Here is a 23,828-nt window from a genome sequence, read left to right as displayed (position 1 = left end):
AGGTGGTGAATCCTTCATTGCCCCAGAACAAGGACCATGGAAAATACAAATGGCAGAAGCTGTGTCTCGCAGAACCACAGATTACTTCCAGATTAGGACTGGAATCACTTTGCTTCCTAAAGAGACTATATATAGCAATGTCTGATTGGTCTTGTTCTTTAACAAGAACCTATTATTGTTAAAAAGGAAAAGACAAATGTTTGCATAATATGCTTTCATGAAATGCTGAGACATTTCAACTTCTAGCAAATTTAGGACTATGCAAACCCATCAACAAAATGTAGTTTATTTTCTAATCTTACTATGAATGACTTCCCCCCATGAAGATCTCAATGTTTCCTTCTTCTTAATTATTACAGATGCAGAAAAATAATAGCAATGCATTAAACTGTATTAACAAACCTGAATCCAAGGAGATGGACTTGGGAGGTTTAATAGGATAGAACACAAAGGGAAATATGGCTCCAGGAATCTGGTTTTGTATCTGATAAGGGTAATGACAATATGATGCATGTTAGATGTTCATTTGCAAATGCTTATTTTTGTCCTAATTTACAATTATACTTCCTATTAGCTTCTCCATTATATGAAGGCTGCATTCTAAATGTTGAAGGTCTGTACATCATATAACCTATATTATTCCGAATTCTGATATTTGGAAGATGAATTGAATAAAATACTTGGCACTTAATACACTTTACAAAAACATCTATTTTCAAATTTTTGTCATTTGAAAATTAAAAATGAAAAAATGTTTTTTTATTTTAAAGATGCTTTCAAGAAGCCCAGTTTATACTGATTGTGTTATTTCTGAAATCTTTATTTATTTTATAAAAATTATATACAGCTTGGCTGTAGAAAACCTCAAATTGGTTTACATAAAAAAATAAAACAGCAAAGTTATTAGTAAAAACAATTTAAACATTCAAAAAAATAAATCAACTAAAAACACAACAGCATTCTAAATATCCGGGTAGGCTTGTCTAAACAAAAATGTTTTTAGCAGGTGCCAAAAAGAGTACAGGGAAGGCACCTGGCAAATGTCCCGGAGTTCAAAAATGTAGATGCTGCCACATTAAAATATTGATTTCTTACAAATGCAGAATGGACATTATGTGGCACCTGTAACAGTGCCAGTTCTTCAGAATGAAGTGGTCAAGAGGGCATAATTGCATGGGTTTGATCACAATCAGAGAAGTCCCACTGAAATTAATGGTCATGACCAAGGCTCAAGGACTATCCCTGTATCCATAGTCTGGCAGCTCATCATGTTGGAAAGTGGGGCAGACAGACTGGCTAGCCATGGCTATGAGAGCAGATCAGGATGCAGCCAATACTGGGCTGGATCAGCTCTGCCCTCAGCACACCTCATTTTGAGGTTATGTGCTGGACCCTGCAAGAGATACCTCCAGATACCTTCTGCATGCATGTTCAGGACATGAATGGGGCTATCTGTACCGCTGGAATGATGGCGGAAGCAGAAGTGAGTAGAGGGATGCCTCTGCTGAATCCCACCTCATCCCCACAGCCCAGAGTAACTTTGGATTGCAGCCCAAGTTAGCACATTAATTTCAGGCCCTGAACAGAATTCAGTTGCGTGTAATCCATTATCTGTAAAAACAGAATTTTGTCTTACTGTGAATTTCTGTTTACTGGGAATGACAGATGACATTCCTCATATACCTCCAGGATGGTGCTTACTCTTTTCTATGGGCCTTAGGCGCTTCTGACTTCTGTGTTTACGGCAAGGAACCCTTAACCTCTTTGTGAATGCAGAAGTCTACCCATGAGAGGAAACCAATATGACTCACCCCACCTGCAGAATGAGAATGTGAATCAGAGGCTCCTGCCTAATAATATCAGGCACTCCAAGAGAAGGTGACATTGGAGTCTGATCAGTAGCCTCCTGTACAATCTTCACGGTCAGAGGCGCAGAAGCAACAGGCAAAGCCATAACGATTATGCAGGAGCATAGCCAAAAAGGAAGGAAGAAGCTGGTCATGCACAAACTGTCCGTGCACTGATCAACCTCCCAGAAATTCAAAAGGCAGAGGATGTTGAAAGGATTAAAGAAAGCTGAAATTCAAAGCACACTGATCAATGATGCAGGGCGGGGCAGGAACCAAGCAATGATGCTGTGTTTTGGTGTGCAAAAGTGCTTAATTAATGGTGATGTTGGGGCGGGCAACATTCTGATCAAAGAGAAAATGGTGCTCCCACTTAGGTAGGTTGTTTTATGAGCAACAAGTGTTTAAACAAAATGGTGGCTCTGCTCAGTATTGTAAATGTAAATGAGGGACCTGCTAAGCTTCGTGCTCTTCAGAAATCAAAGTAAGGGCTCCCAGGGAACCGTGATGAAGTCAAAACACCCCTTGTGAAGACCCATTTCTCCCTCAGACCACAAAGGGGGAAATGGGGGGGGGGGGAGGAATAAAAAGGAAATGAAGCATACACACAAACACACAGGGCAAAGGAGTAATGTACTGAAATAAAACATAACCAAAACAGCAGTAACAGTTAAAAACACAACTCACAAAATATGCAATAAGAAATGTGCAAGACCAAGAAAAGCCAAATATTCAAGAGAGAACAAAAGGCTCCAACTATCACCATCTGCAGGCAGGGCCAGTCTGGTGAGAGGGATGATTCCTTCCCTTGGGAGAGGAGGCAAAAGACTTCAGTGGACCCTGCCTATTCTTTCCAGCAGGAGGCATCCCTATGAGGAATGTCATCCATCATTCTCAGGTAAAAACCCTGAAAGGTACTTTATTATCTTTCTTGTCTCAATTATGTTGTTACATTAAAGGGTTTTGAATATTCTTTATTGGTAACTTTGAAACATACTTGTATTCTATAAATCTGGACTCTGAAGGATGACTGATGTTCAGATGTACTATATTGTACTTTTAAAGCTGGCAAGAAGCTTCTTCTCACAGGGATTTCATTTGGTTGAAGCATTTTCATGTTATTACCGGTAGGTGTCAAGCAGACCTGTCATATTGAAAGGAAAAAGATGTCCAGATCTTAATGCCATTTCTTATAAATCTTTCAAATACAATATGAGTCAGAATCTAGCCAAATATAACCACTTAATTGTCAATGTTATTTAAGGGACACATTTAAGCAAGTACTTAAGCAGCAGTAGAGAATGATTTTTCTTTCAAGGGCTTCTGACACATGAGAGAAGACAACCGGGGTGCTTAGCAGATGTTAGATGTGGTCAAAACAAAAAAAATATGCATTCTGTAACCTGACAGAAGTGTACAACTCTTTCTATCTGTCACCCCATCCTTTTAGTACATCTCATGCACATACATGCAAAGCAGAAGAGGACGAAGTACTCAGAGGAGCTGTCTGGAGAGAATGGGTGGTGCCAGAAGAATGCTCTGAATAGAAGCCCTTGTAGAATCAGCAACAGTTCCACTATCTCCTTTGGGAGAATAGATTCAATCTCTTCCTTTAAAGAAAGAGTAGAGCTGGAGGTATTTAACAGAAGCAAGAATAATTTGATCACATACATGGCCTTTGGCTGCTCATTCCCTTTTGCATGGTGTATGCAATCAAATTACTATTGCTTCCTTAGACAGATTTTTGTTTGTTTGTTAGGCACCTCCAACTCCTTCTTTAAAGGAAGATGGAAGCTATGGAGGGGTGTGTGAAGAAAGTAGCCTACTATATAAAAGTACAGTTTACATTAGCTGCTGTGCCCACATTTGCCTCTGGCACCACCCACCACTAACATGCAGCCCTCAAGAGAATGCAGGTCATGGACTAAAAAAGCTTCCCCATCCCAGTCTATGATGGTGGCATGTCACATTGAACTGAAGTTCCAGGCAAACACAAGTGGTTATGGCACATATGCTTGATAAAATGCTGGAAATGGGGGCACATATTCATTATACCTCTATCACCAAGGCGGAGGGGTGGTGGGGCAGGAGGTTACTGTAAGCAGAATCTTTCTAAAAATGTGCCTGTTGCAACACACGTGACCAGTTAAATGCAGCAAAGGCACCAACAGTGCAAATGGACCAAAACACAAATAGAAGAAACAAATTTAAAAGAAAAGAAGCAGGAACAAAGGACCTACCTCATACTTTCTCAGAGGAAAGTGGCATTCACTCGTGTGGTGGTCAAGAATAAACTTTTACCCATTACTAAAAAGTTCTAAATTTTGCTCTGCCATGGTGCAGAATCCATGGGTGGAACCCAGCATAGAGCTAAGGCAAACGTTTTATCAGCCGAAGGATTTCACTTTGTACAACAGGATGTTTCCCCCCAATTCCCATCATGTGCCCCCCTAAATCTGGAGATTTGGGGAATGGGGGGAGGAAGGGGGGGAAAGTCCCATTGTACAAGCAGAAATCCTTATGCTGACAAGATGCACTGGTAGAATACTGTGGGGCAATATAGAGATCATGAAGGAGAACCACAACTGCTGAGAACCAGGGATCAGGGTGCTCATGCCTTTCCCCCCAACCAGACAGCAGGAGGCAGATGAAAGTCATAATTCTATGCAGTTACTCTTGGTGGAATTTATCCCGGAGTGAATATAAATAAGCTCAGGCTGTAAGCCTCTGTTGTGGAACAAATTACAGCAGGACACAAAGTCAAAGCAAGGAGCAGAAGATTCAACTACTTTTACTCAGAGTAGACACATGGAAATTAATGGAACTTTCTTAGGCATGCTCATTAATTTCAATGTGTCTACTCTGAGTAAAACATAGTTGAATATGACCCCGTACTGACAAGTTTCTAGTAAAAGAGCAATATCCAGTTATGCTAAGCTTTATGTTACAAATGTATTTTAAATGGACAAACAGACAAATTTCCCTTAACATTACCGGAGTATTATCATCCAGCTCCACTATTTTATTTTCTGTGGGTGAGTGATCACAGTAGTCATTAAATTCTTTCTCCAGCATTTCAGTTTGTTTCAAACTCAGTGGCCTCCATCTTGACTTTTTCTTAGGTTTCGTTTCCCAAATTATATCAGAACTTGCAAACAAAATAAAGAATAGAACAGTAAACCTCACCCTGCCTGATAGTTATCAAACACAATATATTTTGCAGAAAAAATATATGAACAAAACTATCACCTGACAACCCAATAAATAATGATGTTTCATGATACCTCTGAAATTTATTTAACCTTGAAAATTGAGCTCTTTGTTAGAAGCAAAAAGAACTCCAGTTTCAAAAAGTATTCTTTAATCGCTAATAAAACTTTTTGGAAGCTCCAAAAATTATTTTGCATTTTTAGAGTACTGAAACTAATACAATTCTAACTTGCCCCAATTGAGGCTTTACTGTATTTATACTGAGCACAATCCAGCCATACTTAAGCATTTTCAAATCCTAATCATTTTGACAGAAGACTTAAGCAGGTGTCTAATACTGTTCCACTAAAATGAATGATTACTTAGAGTGCAATACTGTACTATATGCAACTGCCTGGATGTAAGGTTATATTGAGATCAGAATAGAAAGTAATAGAAATGCACTGTTAAAAATGTTTAACTGGCTGAATCATGCCCATATTCTTATATCATCCAGAAGCAGGTTCACTTGAATCCAAGCATTTTAAACATATGTAGTTAAAATGAAAACATTGTGTTTTTAAAATTAAAGCAACACTACCTTGTGATGCCAATGTAGCCTACTTCCTGTTTTGAATAGTTATTTACTAAAGAAATCCCAACATCTTGTAATGATATAATGATTTCTTGTTCTGCCAGTTCAGCTTTTTCACTTTCATATGTTAGTTTGAAAACTTTTTCATCTTGAGTGAACAGAATAATTCGCTGCAAGCCTTCAAAAAATGAAACTAAATAAATAGTTTTGTTTCCCACTTGGATAGGTGTCATCAAGTCCTAAAATGGAAGACAAGCAAATGTTCATTTTCAAGACAACAGTCTCCGAAAAATGCTTTTATTAACCAAGGATTCTGTAGCTTACTAATACCATACACTGAGAGACTGCTTGGTTACTGTGATTGTTTTTCTTTGTATTTTACTCTGTTAATTCATTGTGAGGTGCTTTTCTTTTCCTTTAATATCTTATTTTCTGAAGTTGGATTTTACTCTTGTAAACTGTGTTTAGATTTGTATGAAGGGTGGGTATAAAAATATTTGAAATAAATCTATTTGCAAGTTTGGATACACTTACAATCTTTTCAAAAATGGTTCTGGCTTATCTCCATCTACTGTTAGGTATCAGCTGCTGTAATCCACATCTGACACAGCTATTGGTTATCAGTGCCCAACATGGCCCCAAATCAATCTGTACACAACCAGAATTATGTCACTTGTTCCAGATGCGGCCTTAACTATGCATCCAATAAAGAAAGTGTGGTTTCAACCAGCTACAAACAAAGCTCCCTATTAGCTGGGAATCTTGTATAACCTTGTAGGTCAGGTTAGAGCTAATCCTGTATAAGTCACTGCAAACCATCTTACAACAAAAGGTATAGCCCAGATCCAATTGACTCATGGATTTTGTCTGTAGTTGCTGGATCTTTGCTCCTGACTACGCCAAAACATTTTAAGTATTAGATTCTTTGACTGTTAATAAAGAACACTGATTTGAGCGTTATTAATAGTAGCATACATACATCTTTCTGAGTTACTTCCCCACTGCTCTTTCCACATTTCCATTTCAATGTTCTAGACCCTACAGGATCAGCCCATGTGTACAGAACTGCTTTATTAGGGGACAGAACATCTTCCATTGCATAGTGAGAACTGCAACAAAAAACAAGAAAAACATAGTAAATCACAATACTAGAAAGAGAAAGGATACAGGAGAGAACAGTAAAAAAGTAGAAATAAAGTTCTGTTGAAGTTAAAAACACTCAGCTGACAGAGGTCAGAGAGAGCCGGGAGAAAATGACCTGATCCATCAGGAAGGAGAGAGAAAACTGAAGTGGACTGTGCCTGCCTCCCAGAGTTCTATGTTCTCCTGCCTCTGTCACATGACGAGGGTCATAACCCAACCCATTCAGGTCCTCAGTAACCATTGTCAAATTTCTAGACGGCTTGGGGACAGACTTTTTCCTGCCAGTCCTTGAGATCTTCATTGAAGACACCACTTCCTCAGGCTACTCAGCCAAGTGATGTGAGTTGGGTAGCAACTATGGACCTTTAGGCACCAAATGAAAACCTTTTTGCTTTCCGAGGTATAATATTAATTATAATATCTATTTTAGTGGTTTTAGGTTCTTACACCAAGTTATTTCCTATGCTTGCTAGATGTTGGCCTAAACTGCTCTGTTCACAGAGATTTTAGCCGTTTTAATTTATTTAACATTGGTTTTAGTGTTTGTTTGTTTTTGTCATTTAAAACACAGTGTTACACTTTGTAACGGTAATGGTCTGTAAACTGCCTATCTAATTGTTTTCTCGGTTATATGGGCAGTATAGAAATGTAACAAATGTACAATAGGTTCTCCCTAGAAGTTTAACCAGCATGCGTAAAGTGTCTGGGGCTGGGAAAGATTGCTGAATTAGGTTCAGATGTTAAAAGCCATCAGAGACAGAACCGACTTCTTAAGTATCCTATGGTCTTCTCTTGCTTTGCTAAATTGAACAAATAACTACTTTAAGATACCCAATACCTGTTTGGCAGTGAAGCACTAGTAAGATAATACAGGAAAAAAATTGTATTATTGATTACCTGTATTTACTCAGATAGAATCATAGAACTGTATAGCTGGAAGGGACCATTAGGGTCATTAGTTCAATCCCCTGCAATGCAGGAATTTTTTACCCAACGTGAGGCTCGAACCAACAACCGTAGGATTAAGAGTTTCATGCTCTACCAAGACTGAGTTATCCAGCTGCAACTATGTGACAAAATCCTACAGTGCTCTGTGTTCTATAGAATTAGAAGGAAATCTTGTATATCATGTGAATAAATTCTCTTTATTTGAATTAAGTTTTAATGGGCATTGTGTAATAAATATATTTCCATACCTCTGACATATGTAGTACCTGTATCTGACCCTACCAGGTTCTTGGTAAGTTAAAGATTCAGAGGAAATAAGTGAGACTGGTGGCAGTGGTGTGAGTTTAGGGGAACCACTGGAGAAGGAGCTGTGTTTTGTTATTGTAGAATAAATAACCCCCCCCTACCTTCACCACACGTACCTTTGCCCGTATTCAATAATTTCTTCTTTGGTATGGTTAATTATCAGGAAGGGAGCTGCACCATCATGATAATTAGAGAATGTAATTGCTGTTGAATGTTCAGCTGGTGTAACATCCACAATAATGCCTCCAAGCTATCAGATATGAAAACAGTGCATTAAAATTGATTTTATTCATTAGTCTAATTTATTATCACAACAATTATGTTATTCTAAAAGCTGAAATAGTTTGGCATATTTTGCTCATTTAAAAGTATTCATTTGATTTCTTTATATGGGGCTGGTTGTTAGCCAAGGGAAGGACTTCTGGCAGTGCAAAGGAACATCCCCTTTCTCTCTTCTTCCTGTTCACCACTGCACCTTCCTTAAAACTGTTCTGGAAGTTCCCCCAACTCTCTGGTGGAGATTTGGAGAGAAGAGGAGAAAAGAGAAGTTCCTTTGCACAAATGAAATGTAACTGATACTAACTGAACGACAGTCATACCTTGGTTCTCAAACAGAATGCGTTCTGGGAGACTCTTCGACTCCCGAAACCATTCAAAACCCAAGGCATGGCTTCCAATTGGCTACAGGAGCATCCTGCAGCCAATCAGAAGCCGCGCTGGATGTTTGGCTTCCAAAAATTGGAACACTCACTTCCAGGTTTCAATCGTTTGGGAGCTGATTTGTTCAGGAGCCAAGGCATTTGAGATCCAAGGTACGACTGTAGTTTGTTGGATTCCACTCCAAGTTAGTTAGTTGTTGGATTAAACTCCAAGATAGTTGCACTTAGTTTCCAGTGAAGTCAATATGAAAAGATAGGTTATCAAGACTAACGTATGTCTTAGTTGTTTCAATGGGAGCTAAGTGCAACTAACTTGGGTTGGAATTGGGATCAAATTCATGGCAATCACCTTCAATTTTATGCATTTTGGATAGAGGAAAAAGGTAGAACATGCATTTAAAAGTTATGTAGCTAGTAAATTATGCTACTCACCCTGTTGTCTAAATGTAGCAGCAAACAATTTTCTTGCTTATCAAACCGTATAATTTTTGGTGGAATGTCAGAATGTTCTACTCTAACACGTAACTTGCTTTCATTTTTTTCAGGCCAAAACGGAGTGCACTGGGGAAGAAAAGGATAAATACATGATTTTGTAAAGGATATACATAATGGAAAATAAAGAGCAGCCTCCAAAAATCAACCGTTTATCTTTTTTACCTTAATATTAAGTAATTTTAAGGACTGTGATGCTATTACTAAACATCATATGGACATGGGAGATGAAACAATTATTTTAAAAGTCAACTAACTCTCAGCTTTAGAAATCTGCATGGATCTGTTCTTTAGAAGATGAGTAACATTAGTAAGAGTAAGGTAAAAACAAATGAGCAGGTGGATAGAGATAAATTCCATTCTCATGGAGCAGCTTATGCCTGGCATTTTGCTGCACAGGCTAGTACCATAAAACTAGAAGAAAACTATAAGAACACTAAAGTAAAAAATGTGGCATACTCACTCAGGCTTTCAGAAGCAAAGGGCATTGCCCTCACTCAAAGACTACATTTAATACTATTTGTATAAATATGTGGACTGTAACTATTCTGAAATGGCCATTTTAAGAATTGTTTACTCTCAGAGGCTAACCCACTCTGAATGTCTCCCGCAAAACAGTCACAATTTGCACTACTGCAATCATGTCATCTCTGTTCTTCTACTGTATCACCTTGGTGCCCTTAAATTGATTCAACTTTACTGACAAAATTATTCATCGCTCTTGTAATTCCAACTGCAAAAATCCTCTCCTTAAATCTCTAATCCTGTCTACTCCAGGACCCTACAAAACAATCTTGTCTCACTTTCAAAACCACAGCTAGCCTCACCCCAGCTCTTCACTCTCTTAGAATCATAGAATCATAGAGTTGGAAGAGACCACAAGGGCCATCGAGTCCAACCCCCTGCCAAGCAGGAAACACCATCAGAGCACTCCTGACATATGGTTGTCAAGCCTCTGCTTAAAGACCTCCAAAGAAGGAGACTCCACCACACTCTTTGGCAGCAAATTCCACTGTCGAACAGCTCTTACTGTCAGCAAGTTCTTCCTAATGTTTAGGTGGAATCTTTTTTCTTGTAGTTTGGATCCATTGCTCCGTGTCCGCTTCTCTGGAGCAGCAGAAAACAACCTTTCTCCCTCCTCTATGTGACATCCTTTTATACATTTGAACATGGCTATCATATCACCCCTTAACCTCCTCTTCTCCAGGCTAAACATGCCCAGCTCCCTTCGCCATTCCTCATAAGGCATCGTTTAAAGGCCTTTGACCATTTTGGTTGCCCTTCTCTGGACACGTTCCAGTTTGTCAGTGTCCTTCTTGAACTGTGGTGCCCAGAACTGGACACAGTACTCCAGGTGAGGAATACTTATCCCATCTTATTCCATCACAAACCTTTGCTCATCCCATCTTATCCCATCACAAACCTCATATCCCATCACAAACCTTTGCTCATCCAGCTTAATCACCCTCAGCTCCCTCAACCCCATCCTTTGTTCTGTGCAGTCCACTGTGTCTGGAAGAACTCCCTAGAATGCTACTTCTTAAACATTCAAATCTCTCCTCAAACCCCACCTAATCCTTCAAAGCCTTTGGTAAATAGCTGAATAACATGAGGTAGTCAATATGATGCCTTTCAAATGCTGTTGGACTTCGGTTCTTGTCATTCATGACCACTGGTCATGATTGCTGGGGCTGATGGTAGGCGTAGCTCAACATTATCTGAAGCCATGTTGGCTACCTCTGCCCTATGGTAACTAGTGTAAGAACATGTAATAGAAATAATAAATTATTATTCTCTTGTTTACCCCTCCATCAATTTCCTTTCCCTTCCTTTGTTGCCTTCTTCGTGTGCATTTTTAAATTGTACATGCAACGGGCAACATACCTATTCCATCCTTTTTGGAAATCATCATGTGGTCTCTTCCAACTCTATGATTCTATGTACACAAATGGTGCAATAACAACAAGAGCCTTGATAAGTATGTGATTACTTGGAGAAATGTAGTGACTTGGCAAACCGAAGTTTAAGTACCATTAAATACCACAATTTCACCCATTTAACTTAGTTCAGTGGAACACAGAAATACTTAAGTTTGACCAGACTGTTTTCATGTTTAGTAGCAATTTTAATTAGTCTGATATTTCTTTTCCCCTCAAACACTGCATTCATAGGAATTGCTGCCAATTACAGTAGTTATCACTTCCCATTTCCACACACTAATTTTGCTCAAGTGAGTACATTTTCAAGAAAGGTCAGGACGGCTTGCAAAGACAACCAGTGGATTAAGCCTACTAACCCTTAGTTAATTTCTGATGTGTAAGAATGAATACATTAATGCCAACTCTTTGTTCCAAATTGGTGCTTAAAAAAAAGGTGGGGAGGGAGAACAAATGAACTAAAAATTAACCAAGGCTACAGAATGCTATATTGAAGTTAATGAAGCCTTCTTGTTGTTTAGTCGTGTCCGACTCTTCATGACCCCATGGACCAGAGCACGTCAGGCACTCCTGTCTTCCACTGCCTCCCACAGTTTGGTCAAACTCATTTTAGTAGCTAATGAAGACTAAGACAGAATAAATGTTGCTATTAACATAAGCTACTAACAGGGTGCTATATACAGTTCGTAGTGCAACTGTTTCCTTTGCTGTGTATAGCAAAGGAAATAGATAGGCAAAGAAAAAAGGATTTTAAACCTTCTATTATTTTTAAGCTTGCATAGTATAGTTCAGAATCAGACAACTTTAGAATAAGCAGCACTTTATGCGGTGAACTGTGTGTGTGATGGGAAGAAGAAATGATTTACAAGTGCCCCAGATACTAGAAGAAATTCAAAATAAAAAAGATCCCAAAAGACTTACCTGCTGGGAAATTATTGGTATCCACTTTTCACTGTCCTCTTCAGCTACTTCTAAAGTATGCATACTTCTGTTTGTGATCATAAAAAAAGGCGTGAAAGTCACTATTCTAGTGATGTTGAAACTGCTGTTATGTATAGTGACACCAACCTGGGAAAGACAAAAAATGTTTAGTGTACATCAGTCTCATTACTATTAAGGGTTCCCCCAAACTGTATGTGTGTAGTTATTGTTGTTTGCACAATCTGTGAACTTTTTTTGCAAGAAGAGTTGGGGGATACAATTCACACAGCATTCTACAGATCAATGCAAATTCTGTCATAAACATCCATATGATTAGCTCCCCAACACCACTTGGAGCAAATGAACATATATTTAACCACATGAAACTGCCTTACACCAAAGCATAACACTGGTCCATCTAGCTCATTATTGTCAGTACTGCCCTATAATGACTAGCAGAAACTTTCCAGGGCTTCAAGCATGATTCTGAGGGAGCACACAAAGGTAATCACACTAAGAGACAATTTCATCCGAAAATACAAAGACCAACAACTAGGGAGGAAGCAGTTGCACAAACAAGTAACTCAGAAAAACACTCCAAAGAGCTAGTGCCTGAGATAGAAGAAGCAGAAAGGCAGCACAAGCTAGAAGAGAGACTGCTTTGGACAAAGACAAGAACAAACTGCCACTCCAGAGGTAAGAGACAGATCAACGTCCTTTGCGTGAGGTTTCCTGCCTTTGAGCACTAGGAGGAACAGAATTCTGATTTCTCATTCAATAGTGAAGGGAGAATTTTGGGCACGTTTTGATTTAGTATGTTTAACAATGCACTGTCTGTGTCCCTCTGCTGTTCATTTTTCTCTGAAAACTCCTGAATTTCATCCACATTTTGGGGGGTGGGAGGAGTAGTCAGTCACAAAACGGAGTTTTGCACATATTCAGCCCAAAGGTCTCTGTTTGCCGCTCCGTGGACCAGGAGAAAATGCAGGCAAAAGCCTCATGCCAAACCACTCAACTTGGTTTGCCACACCATGGAGCAGGAGTGGGGGGGAAACAGAAGCTACACTCTCTCCTTGTCACAGCTGCAGACCAGGAAGATGAGGACAAGGGTCAGGCACTCCATCGCTGCCAAAGCAAACCAGAAGGCAGGCAGGCAGGCTTCAAGATCAAAGGCCAATAGAAGCAGCCAGGCAGGGATGTAACAGGGACACTCACTCCGTTGCCGGTGTAAAAACAGCAAACTGGGAGGAGGTGGCCAAGTTGTTTTTAAATCAGGACAGGAGAACGCAAACACCACACCACCAGTCACACAAGTAGTGCGCACACCAAAACGAAAGACAGAAATACAGTTGTGACCCCCCAAAAATGGCAGTGGCCGCAGAGGCTGCTGAGGGAAAGAAAAAGAGTGTGCTGGCAGTGGGCCGCTGCGCCTGAAGGCGTGAACGGCCGTTGGTGCTGCGGCAAGGGCACCAGTTCTGGAAAATTTATCAATGTAAGTAAACAACTAAGGAATAAAAGAAAGGGGGCATATAAGCGGAACAACCAAATGTAAAGAGGAAAGGGGTTTTTTAGGGGGGCGGGGAACCACAACGCACAAAGAACTGTAAAACTAAAATGATAAGGTAAATCTAAAGGAAAAAAAGGGGGTTCAGAAACTAGTAAAAAACTTAGCTGAGTCAGGAGAGCTGGGAGGAATGTACTGTCTGAGTCTAGACAGGAGGAAAAACTGAGTAAACTGAGTCCAGCCTGCTTCCCACAAGTCTTTGCTCCTGTCTAGTGTCTTGCGACAGGGTGAACACCCTTTCCACTGGATATGATGCCCCACAAACTAAAACATCTCGCCCAGTTCATGCAGGTAGCCAATGGTAAGAGAGCTGGTGATGTGCTTAGATGATGCCAATGCTACAATGCTGCAAAGACAGATTATTGGGCAAGCAGTAAAGAATGGAAGGGAGAGGGAAAAGCCCAGATTTTACAATGCCAGCCTTAGTTTGATCTTTGATGGAATAACTTATGCTTTGCTTGTAGACTGTTAAAGAAATCATATATCACATGTCATAACATAGCATGGCCTTTCTTTCAATTAAACATGCATAGAATTATGCCTACAATGTATTTAACAGTAGTAGTTAAACCAACTCACTTGGTAATCGTTTATGTTGCCCTTACATTTAACGAAACCATGACTGCCAACAGTATCCAGAGAAAAGTGATCAGAAAGTTCACTGTCTGTCACCATAAGCTGAACCTGTAAGGAGAACATTTGTTATGCTCACTTCATTACAAATAACATTTAAAGCAAGGAAAAATACACTGGCTGTCAAAATGAATGAATAATAGATGGCAGCAACTGGAACCTACATACTCCTGACTAGTGTTCCAGCCAGCCATGTCCTCTCATTCAGGACATTCAATTTCATCCTCTCTGGTGTTCTGCTGTCACCACAAAAGACACCAGCATTCTGTGAGCGCTGAGCATGGTCAAGTCCTCATTGGGTTCTTTGCGCCCTATGGGTTTTATGTACTTCTGCAAACCTTGGAGTTCCTCTAAGCATTATGATATTTCTCTCTTCTTTCTTAGTGGCTGTCATAATGAGCATCAGAGTTCACGCTTAACATACTGTATATGTAGTAACTATTGTCTTCCAAATACAAGAACAGTTCTAGAGAATCTTTTCATCTCAAACCCTTCTTTATGCACAACAGATAGGTTTTTCTTGACTGGGAATAACTATGCATTTATTAATGACATTATTATCTAGCATCTTGTCTTTTAAAATCTTCTTGCAAAAATCCCCACTACCCAACTTATAAATATAAGAAAGTAATAATATCACTTATTAGTAGGAATAGAGAGCACAATATATTGTTTGAAAGATACTGATGTATTCTATCATTAGTTTGTATTGCATGATAATAAGTTGAGGTAATAAAAGGAAAAACTGAGCTTTTCCTTTTCCCTGCACAGGAAAAATTGGGTGCCCTCCAGATGTTGTTTGGACCTCAAATGACATTATTCCTGAGTACTGGTGAAGCTGACTGGGGCTATGGGATTTGGAGTCAAACATCTAGAAGGCATCATGTTGACCAGTCCTGGAATACTATATTGAGAGCTTAATGCATTGTATAACTTATTTTGACTCTGGAGATATTTAATTTTCTGAGATTTAAAACAGTACCTTGTTGTTATGGTAAAAGTGTTTTGGTTGGAAAGAAAAAAGAAGTGGCATCTTGTAATCAGGTGGATGTTTGCGATGAATGCCATCAGCTTTGTACTGCAACATTCGACCAGTCTTATTTACCATCCAGTATGGACTGTGAATTGCTATAATCACTTGTCCCGTGGCATAGGTTATGTGCACAGCAATATCCAGTTCTGTCCTGTCAACGTCAGTGATGCATGAGAATGTGATGAAACTAATTTCTTGCTGATTCATTCGAGTGTAGTATTCAGCAGTCCAATTTTTACCAAGATAATTAAGTAAATGTAATTGCAGCTTGCTCTGATCTAATACTGCATTATGAATCTGAGTTGAACATCCATTTTCTAGAGTATGGCAGGCTGTACTGTGTCCCTTTGAAAGAAAAGTTCAAAGATATGGTCAATATAGTCCTTAATTCAATAACAATTTCTATTCAAATACAAAACACATGGGGGAATGATCAATTATTTATCATTAGCTTCAACTATGTTTGAAAAGCCACAATAACAATGATATTGGTAACCATGTCATGTGTTCAGGTTTTTCCTTTGGACACCATGCCGTATCTTTCATATCTTTCTTGTTGGTATCTATCCTCCCAATTATACAGTCGTACCTCGGCTCCCGAACGCCTTAGGAGTCAAACGTTCCGGCTCCTAAATGATCAAAAATTGGAAGTGAGTGTTCTGGTTTTTGAACATTCTTTTGGAAGCCAAACGTCTGACGGGGCTTCTACGGCTTCCGACTGGCAAAACTGTTCTGTTCGACTTCCGAGGTACAACTGTATTTGATGTTGTAGTCTTATGGACCTGTTACTGGAAATAAGCTGCTTTGGAAACATGCCTATAAAGGTTTTGAATAAAAGGTTGCATAAATATCTGGTTGGCCTTAGTATTGTTTCTAAGGGTAGGAGTTTAACTAGATACCTTTCTGCTCCTGCAATTTTATTAAACATGTGGAACATATTACAAAAAGGTTACAACTGGGAAAGATTGCAAATTCTTATTCATAAATAATAAGCTAACAGCAAATATAACCAATAAAGGGAAGCAGAGAAGGAACTGGAGAGCCAGTGTGGTGTAGTGGTTAAGAACGGTACTCTCGTAATCTGGTGAACCGGGTTCGCGTCCCCGCTCCTCCACATGCAGCTGCTGGGTGACCTTGGGCCAGTCACACTTCTCTGAAGTCTCTTAGTCTCACTCACCTCACAGAGTGTTTGTTGTGGGGGAGGAAGGGAAAGGAGAATGTTAGCCGCTTTGAGACTCCTTAAAGGGAGTGAAAGGTGGGATATCAAATCCAAACTCTTCTTCTTCTACTAAAGAGCTGGCTGCCCTATTAAATTCAAATTCATATGTTCCTGCCTGTTGTAGGCTGTGGGTGGGTGGGGGGAGTTACCCCATTGTCTTGGAAGCCTCCTGCATGCAACCAGGTAAATCAAACTGTACACTAAAGGTGGATATGAACCAGTTAGAAAGGAGGATTGTTAAGAAAGATTAGGCACTCCAAAGTTAATTTTGTACCCTTGGAAGTTAGTAACTGAATTCTAGGCAAGGGATAGAACATTTTAGGATATCACCAGAATGCTTTATATTTATGGAACATGAACTGTGATGTTCCAGACAATAAAATAGTATTTTTATATACTTAGAAGAATTGGAAAACAAAAATTAGAGAAAACTACCTCTAAGGAATAAGCAATCTGATATGGAAGAAGATTGCGGAGAAGAACAGAAGGCCATAAATGAACAACATATGGTAAATCCCATTGATCATCTATACAAACTGAAGATATCAGAGTATCTTGCATTGGAACAATATTGATGATGAGTGGATGGTTAGATGATTTTGTAGGCTGACATTTCTTCTGCAACACTTTGCCAAAATTCTTCACCATTTCATCAAAGCTAACTCCTTCACTTGATGCATACTCTCCAGAAGTTCCGCCTTCATCAGCTACTGGTCGAAAAAACAGGAGCGCTCTGTAAATAAATAAGCACACCAATTATTATCCTCATTTCACTTTCCAGTTGAAAACATTCAGTGTGACACAATGACTCATTTAGATGGCATGTTTACAAGTTCTGCTGAAGTTAGTTATTACGTCAATGAAACATTCAAGAAATTAATAAATAAATATTTACAAGAAATAAATAAAACAATCACAATCAATTTGAACCACATACCGGTAGTTGCTTGACAGAACTTTTAGCAGGTTGATTTGACAGGCATGTGGCACTTGTAGAAGCAGCCATAAAAACTTGTCAATTTAAAAGCAATAAAAGGAATACATCACTGAATGCTAAAATGTATTCTCCAGACACCTAAAAATTCTTTCAACAAGCTTTTTAGGTTAAGATCTTTCCCAGTGTCCAGCACTTTCCAGAATCAGAATTGTTTTAAGATGTTTTTATTGTTTTACTTGTTTACCATCCTGGTCCTATTTGAAGGAAAGGTGTGATATAACCGTAATAGATACATACATAAAATAATCTGCAACTGAAATCTGTGAAAATTTGACTAGTGATGTCCTATAGTGAACTTTGACCACTTTCATACAACTGTTATCAAGGCACAGGCAGTTGTTTTTCTTTCTGCAACCTTGGCTGCTCACACAGGAAAAGGAGGAACACATGCTTTCATAGGAAGGTCACTGTGAGATCATTTGCTTTACTATCTTCCTTCCTGAGCTGCTCCAGTAATTTCAATGATTTTGTGCATTAAAATAAGCTCGAAGCATCAGGGGAGAGTAGTCACAGTGCCAATGTTTAAAGACCACAATATTGACACCAGTTTGTCAGTAAGCAAGTAAATCCACAAACTCAGATTCGGATGCAATGCTAACTCAATTCATGTTTATCCATGCATAAAATGGTAACAACAGGGCTTGAGGAAGATTTCAGTGGCTGTGATAGTTGCTCCAGGAACACGCACATTTGTTTGACAAGTTAGTTCAACTTCTCCATAGGTATGCATTGAAGAGATCGATCATTTCAATGAATCCATAATGAGTGGGTAATATTAAAGTGGAATCAAACTAGTGAGAATGTGAAACTTCAACCATGTTCTGTTTGGAAAGAATAAATTATGAGGAAGGCAGCATACCAATAAACAGTCAGTTTATCTATAGAATATTGCTGCAGCAATAGTATTAAACTATAACTATATATATCTATATATATTTTAAATTAGCTGGATGGTCAGCATTCATATAATATGTAATGAAGTGAGAAAAATAAAAAAGGAGGTTAAAAATCACCTGTAAGAGGTCAATGGTATGTTAAATTCATCCTCTGGTAGAGCCATTCCTAAACATTTTCCATCTTCAAATATTCTCAAGGGAATTGAAAAATGATTCTTTATCTATACGGAAAAATAACAGTGCATATTATAATATGCTAAAATTTCTTTTTTCACACTAATAAGCAAAGACCACCACCAACAGAGGGCCTATTCAACTGTGCAAGAAGACAAAGGGTACTGCTCTCTTAAAGGTGTGTGCTACTTTAGTATGTATGTGTTTGTTGGGTTGAAAGCATCTCTATATCAAAATGTATCTGCACATAGCAAATATATCCTTACTCAGTCAAGCAATAGGATGAAAATGAAACTCTTGATAATCTAGGTGGGGGGAAAACCTTTAATTTGTGAACTCTGGGGCATCATGTTTAGTGAGCAAAGCTTACCTGAATAGGAGAATGCACTGTTATCATCTTGCTCCCCTCAGTGGTGTCAATTTGGCAAACTACAGATCTCACAACACCAGAGTCATTGTGTCTTACTCTGTAAAGACTTCGTCCCACTTTTGTCAGAGGAATCTTTTCTGTAGTGGAGTGGTTCTGAGGAGCTAGAAACAGAAGGCAATACACTGAATTGTACTGAAATGAAACTGCTGAAAACGAACTGAAAATGAACTGGCAAGCAAGCAGAGGTATCTATTTTTCTGAATTTGATGCATTTTCAGCTTTCATACGTTAGAGGGCAGCAAACTCCCACTTGATGGACTTTTATCCAGAGAAAAATATAGGCTGAAGTGAATGGACTGAGGTCTTTTAAAGTTTTTTTAAAAATTCATTTTCTTCTTAGCTCTATACTCACACCAGTGCTGACCCAGTGCTTTTAGTGAAATATTCTGTCCTTGTAACTGAAAGGAGGATAACTATTCACCTGTGCTGTTGCTATTTTAAAAATCCGTGGCCTCCTGTACTAGAAACAAGAGCACCCCGCCTTGAAAAATAAAATTTGAAAATATCAACATGTCCATTAAAGGTGGGGTGTTGTTGTGGGGAAAGTAGATAACATTTCCTATGTTCACTAATTTGTGCTAGATGCTAACACTTAGTCCGTTTCCTGTTGTGTTAAAATTCCCAAAGCAAATTGCCCCTCAACTTGCTAACATACTCCTTCACTTCAATCCAATTCTAGCTGTGCTTAGAAAAATACAAATCAAGAGATTCAATCACAGATCTCCAAAGTAAAATGTAATTTGTTCCTGGCATACATATGAATGTTCACTGAACTATCTGGGGGAGGATAGTCTGTTAGTGAACAATATGTTTGGTTGGATTAAAAAAACATTATATACAATGATGTAATATAGAGACAGGCCACATAAGTAGACATAATGTCCTTAAAAAGTTTATTTCAAAATTAAAATGTACTTATTAAAGTAAGCTGTTAGTTATTACTTCATCACTATACCTAATGCAGAGCCATGCAGCTTGAACAAGCTGTGGGTGTTAAGGAAGCATTGGGAACATGCTCCAAGTGTACTCTTGATTTTTCCTTTCTGATGTAATTTAGCACTTTTTGAATTTGGTGCCTTTTCCTCTCACCACAGAATTCAAAAGACACCAAATTTTACCAGTGGCTCGAAGGGAAGAATCAGGAGTGCACTTAGAGTGTGTTCCCAATTCTACTTTTAAATTTGGCCCTGGTTATAGGCATGAATAGACAGACCCGGCAGGCTTAATAAGGTTTGTGGACTGGAATTTCCACTGCTGACCTAACACTAAGCAAAGTTTATTTATTTATAGAGACCAAATAATACATACTATGCCTACTTACTGAGCCAGATGTAGAATACTCTGCTGCTTAGGGTAGTCATTGCTGTAAACTGGTCTTGATCACTTTTAGTTCTTACATACTCCATACTTAGACTTTGCCCATCTTCAAGATGAAATGAATTCCCCTTTGAGTCAACATTAAGAACATTGAAGGAGTCACTAGGCAAGACAGTGGTGGGGACTCCTAAGGAATTCATTAATACAAAGGGGGCCTGGTCTTTTTTGGAGATTTCTGAAGTTTGTGAAGCTGCTTCTGCAAATGCCTAGCCAAAAAAAGAGATGTGAAATAATGAATTAACTAACAACCTTTTTTTTAAAAAAAAGAACGACCTGAAGAGCAGATGGGGTAACTCGCTCATCACGTGACAGAGGAGATTGAGCCTGCCTCCCACAATTCTGTGCTCCTGCCTCTGTCACGTGATGAGGGAATTACCCAATCCAGTGCCTTCATTGTCCACCACAGTAAATTGAACATATTACTTTATTTAGGTCACAGATGCAAAAATCGAAGTCTTATTACCGTGCCGAGGTTACTCAACATTAGTAGACCACATTTGGACAATGTAATGTTCAGCTGATCTTGAGAAAAAATAGTTATTACTGTCTTGTACTCTGGAACTTTGTATTGTTCTTCTTCAGCAACTGATTCAACTAAAGTTTTCTTGGCTTTCTTCTTCATCTTTAACAGAAAAAGGGGAGGGGAAGAGAGGAGAAATTAATACTAGATGTAGAAAGCTGATGATGCCATTTAGAACATTTGCAATATGGGCACAGCAATCCAGACTCTTGGTATGTTGGATACAATGAAGGTGCCCCTCTACCTACTTTTGCTGAACCTCAGAGGTGGGGTGTGTGTGTGTGTGTGTGTGTGCGTGCGTGCGTGTGTGCTCTAGGGGCATAAAGGGCTCCGTTGTGCACACTGAAAATGTGGACAGGCAGAAGCTGTTCTCTCCTCCATGGCTATGAGTTTGAAATTAAGTCCATACATAACTTTTCAAGTATCTGTGAATCCTAAAGACTAACGATAGTGAAAGAAAAGTGAAAAATACATTAAATAATAGTCTGGCTCATAACCTCAGTTCCAGTTAATTTATTTACTAGAAAAGCTCAGAATCTTGACAGGCATGGTATGTGTGGAGATATTGTGTGTAATATTGCAGACAGTGTAGGAGGGGTGTGGCAAGATGGCGGCTGTAACAACTTCTCCTCCGTGAACCCTCCTGGATTACAAACCTTTTATAGCCTTTTACAGCCTTTTATAGCCGTTTTTATAGCTGTTTTTATTAGACTTTTAATTATTTTACCTCTGTTAGAAGTTTTAACCATTTTATCTCTACTGTTGGCCAGTCGTGGCCAATATACATATTAACAAGGATATTCAAACCTTCTGCTGAGAAAGCCTGCTGCTGATTAGAAACGCCGCCTTGAAGACTGGGTTATGCTGAGCAGTGGAGGAGGAATAGCAGAGGAGTTGTGTCCACAAAAGATAAGTTCTCTTTTTATCTCCGTTTACGTCTACTTTTAACCTCCGTAGTCAGTGAGACAGTGACAAATGGGTCATGGCAAGCGACCAAGATCTGCTGAGAAAGGTTGTTCACCTCCAAGAGCAAAGCAGTCAAAGCAGTCAAAGCTTGAATCTCCCTCACCACCTACTAACAATAACAGCCAAGCAGAGCAAGTAATTGTTTCTGCGGTCGAAACATACAACCGCTTTTGGCCTCTGTATGGTCAAGGGGAGCTGGAAAAGCCAGTTGATCCAGAGGCGGATGGAAGCCATAGGGAAGCCCCCCTTCCTGACACCTTAATTACACCTTCGCCATCACTAAAAAAGGACGCATCAGGGCAAACTGCCCATGAATCAGTACCTGATCAAATACAACTAGTAATCAGGACTTTAAGCTACATTTTCAAGCAATTGGAAGGGATTTCTTTATCTTTGAATAAACTTTCACAAGCCCTTCTGACGCATCCATCTTCCTCAACTGAGCTATCTAATTTGCATCAATCTCCTGTGCAGCTTGTAAGTGCCTTAAAGAGACAACATGACCAGAAATCTCACCTTAAGGGTTCTAGAAGCAGGCTGCCACTGCCCCAAAGGAACAAGCAATCCTTGATTTTTCAACCTAATAAAATATGTCTATCCATTTTTTCCCGTGACGCCCCCAGACTTAGGTGGAATAACCTGAGGATGGCTAAAGGGTACCTACGTGATTTGCTAAATATCCCTTTTTTCCAGATAGATCTTATATCTGTAGTACCCCTAAATGCCACGCCCTGGCCAAGGAAATTTATGCTCTCCTTCCAGTCTGCAAGGGTCCCACATCTTCTTGCAAGACAAAAAGACCAGCTGGCAGCCTGGGAGATTGTAACAACAAGAGTCTTTAAGGACACGAGTGTCAAACCTCTTTTTGCCAACTTCTTAACCGACAATGAATGCTCGTTACCTCCTTCTGTTCCAATAATAAAGGAAAAAACACCTAGCCGGGTACCCCCTGTTCCACCTGCGATCCCAAGTGCCCATCTAGTTACGCTGAGGAATGATCCAATTGCAAGTGGAGATTGGAATATCCCTGAAGAGAGAAATCTTATCTCCTCTTATGGAAAACTCCCTTCAGAAGAACAGCAGGCTATTCTCGACAGATTGGATCTACTCAAACAAAGACTCCTATCGCTAGGGGACCCCTTTATGCCGACGAGAGAGGAGAGCAGGCGCTCCACGTCCCACAAGGCGTCTCCATCAAATGCCTTGATAAGCTTTCAACCTGCTACTTTGTTACCCCCTACTGATCTGAATCAGCAGTCACCTGTTGACCAACAGCACCATTCTACCGTGGAGGAGGTCGATAAACTCAACACTCCCGTCTCTGACCTTATGTCCAATCAAAATATGGAAGTTGATGAATCCTTTGCTTCAATGCCAGAGCTAGAATCTACCCTGTCTGAAGATCACCAGGAAATGATTATGCATGCACCATCCCCACGCTCACGTCCTTCTATACATCTGCGTGATAATTCTTCTCCATCTGCGCAACAACTACAAGTGATGGCTGGAACACCTCTTAGCGCTACCCTGGTTAAGACTGACAACTCTGATGGATCTACTAGTATAGCCCATCAAAGACCTACTACTACTCACCTCAATGAACAGCATCCGACCTCACCAACTTTGCCTAATTCTTCCTCCCCGGCAAAGCCCTCCCTGCCTGTTAATGTTACCAAATCATGGATTCGACCAACACAGAAGAAGACCTTATCCGCACAAACTAAAATTACTGATTTCTTTATGGGTCCTCCTCCTACCTCCAAGAACCTATTAAACAACTCAAAGTGACAATTACCGGGACAGCACAAGGATCTAACATTATCAATACTTAGCTGGAACATTGCTGGTTGGAGAACCAAAAAATCAGATCCCAAATTCAGGAAGTATATAAATTCATTTAATATCATTCTATTCCAAGAAACATGGGATGAGGAAGAGATTACCATAGACGGCTTTGATCTTCTAACACTTCCGGCCTCCCC

General features: G+C 39.5%; 1 protein-coding gene across 2 annotated transcripts in view; it reads right to left on the bottom strand.

Moving 5' to 3' along the window:
* VPS13A (vacuolar protein sorting 13 homolog A) overlaps positions 1–23,828 on the bottom strand; it is a 144,695-nt gene that overhangs the window by 27,402 nt on the left and 93,465 nt on the right. For both annotated transcript variants that reach the window (XM_083701850.1, XM_083701851.1), the window contains exons 43-57: positions 20,824–20,982; positions 20,305–20,566; positions 18,924–19,084; positions 18,497–18,600; positions 16,922–17,219; positions 15,217–15,612; positions 14,181–14,285; positions 12,038–12,184; positions 9,120–9,248; positions 8,145–8,278; positions 6,611–6,740; positions 5,638–5,870; positions 4,842–4,995; positions 2,845–2,991; positions 403–484 (exon numbers count right to left, since the gene is read on the bottom strand). In XM_083701850.1, coding sequence (XP_083557976.1) covers positions 403–484; positions 2,845–2,991; positions 4,842–4,995; positions 5,638–5,870; positions 6,611–6,740; positions 8,145–8,278; positions 9,120–9,248; positions 12,038–12,184; positions 14,181–14,285; positions 15,217–15,612; positions 16,922–17,219; positions 18,497–18,600; positions 18,924–19,084; positions 20,305–20,566; positions 20,824–20,982 — 2,641 coding nt within the window. The remainder of the gene's footprint in view (positions 1–402; positions 485–2,844; positions 2,992–4,841; positions 4,996–5,637; positions 5,871–6,610; positions 6,741–8,144; positions 8,279–9,119; positions 9,249–12,037; positions 12,185–14,180; positions 14,286–15,216; positions 15,613–16,921; positions 17,220–18,496; positions 18,601–18,923; positions 19,085–20,304; positions 20,567–20,823; positions 20,983–23,828) is intronic.

This window comes from Podarcis gaigeae (genome assembly GCF_964106915.1).
Source record: "Podarcis gaigeae genome assembly, chromosome: 11".
Classification (NCBI taxonomy): domain Eukaryota; kingdom Metazoa; phylum Chordata; class Lepidosauria; order Squamata; family Lacertidae; genus Podarcis; species Podarcis gaigeae.
This window is presented reverse-complemented; position numbering and strand designations above follow the sequence as displayed.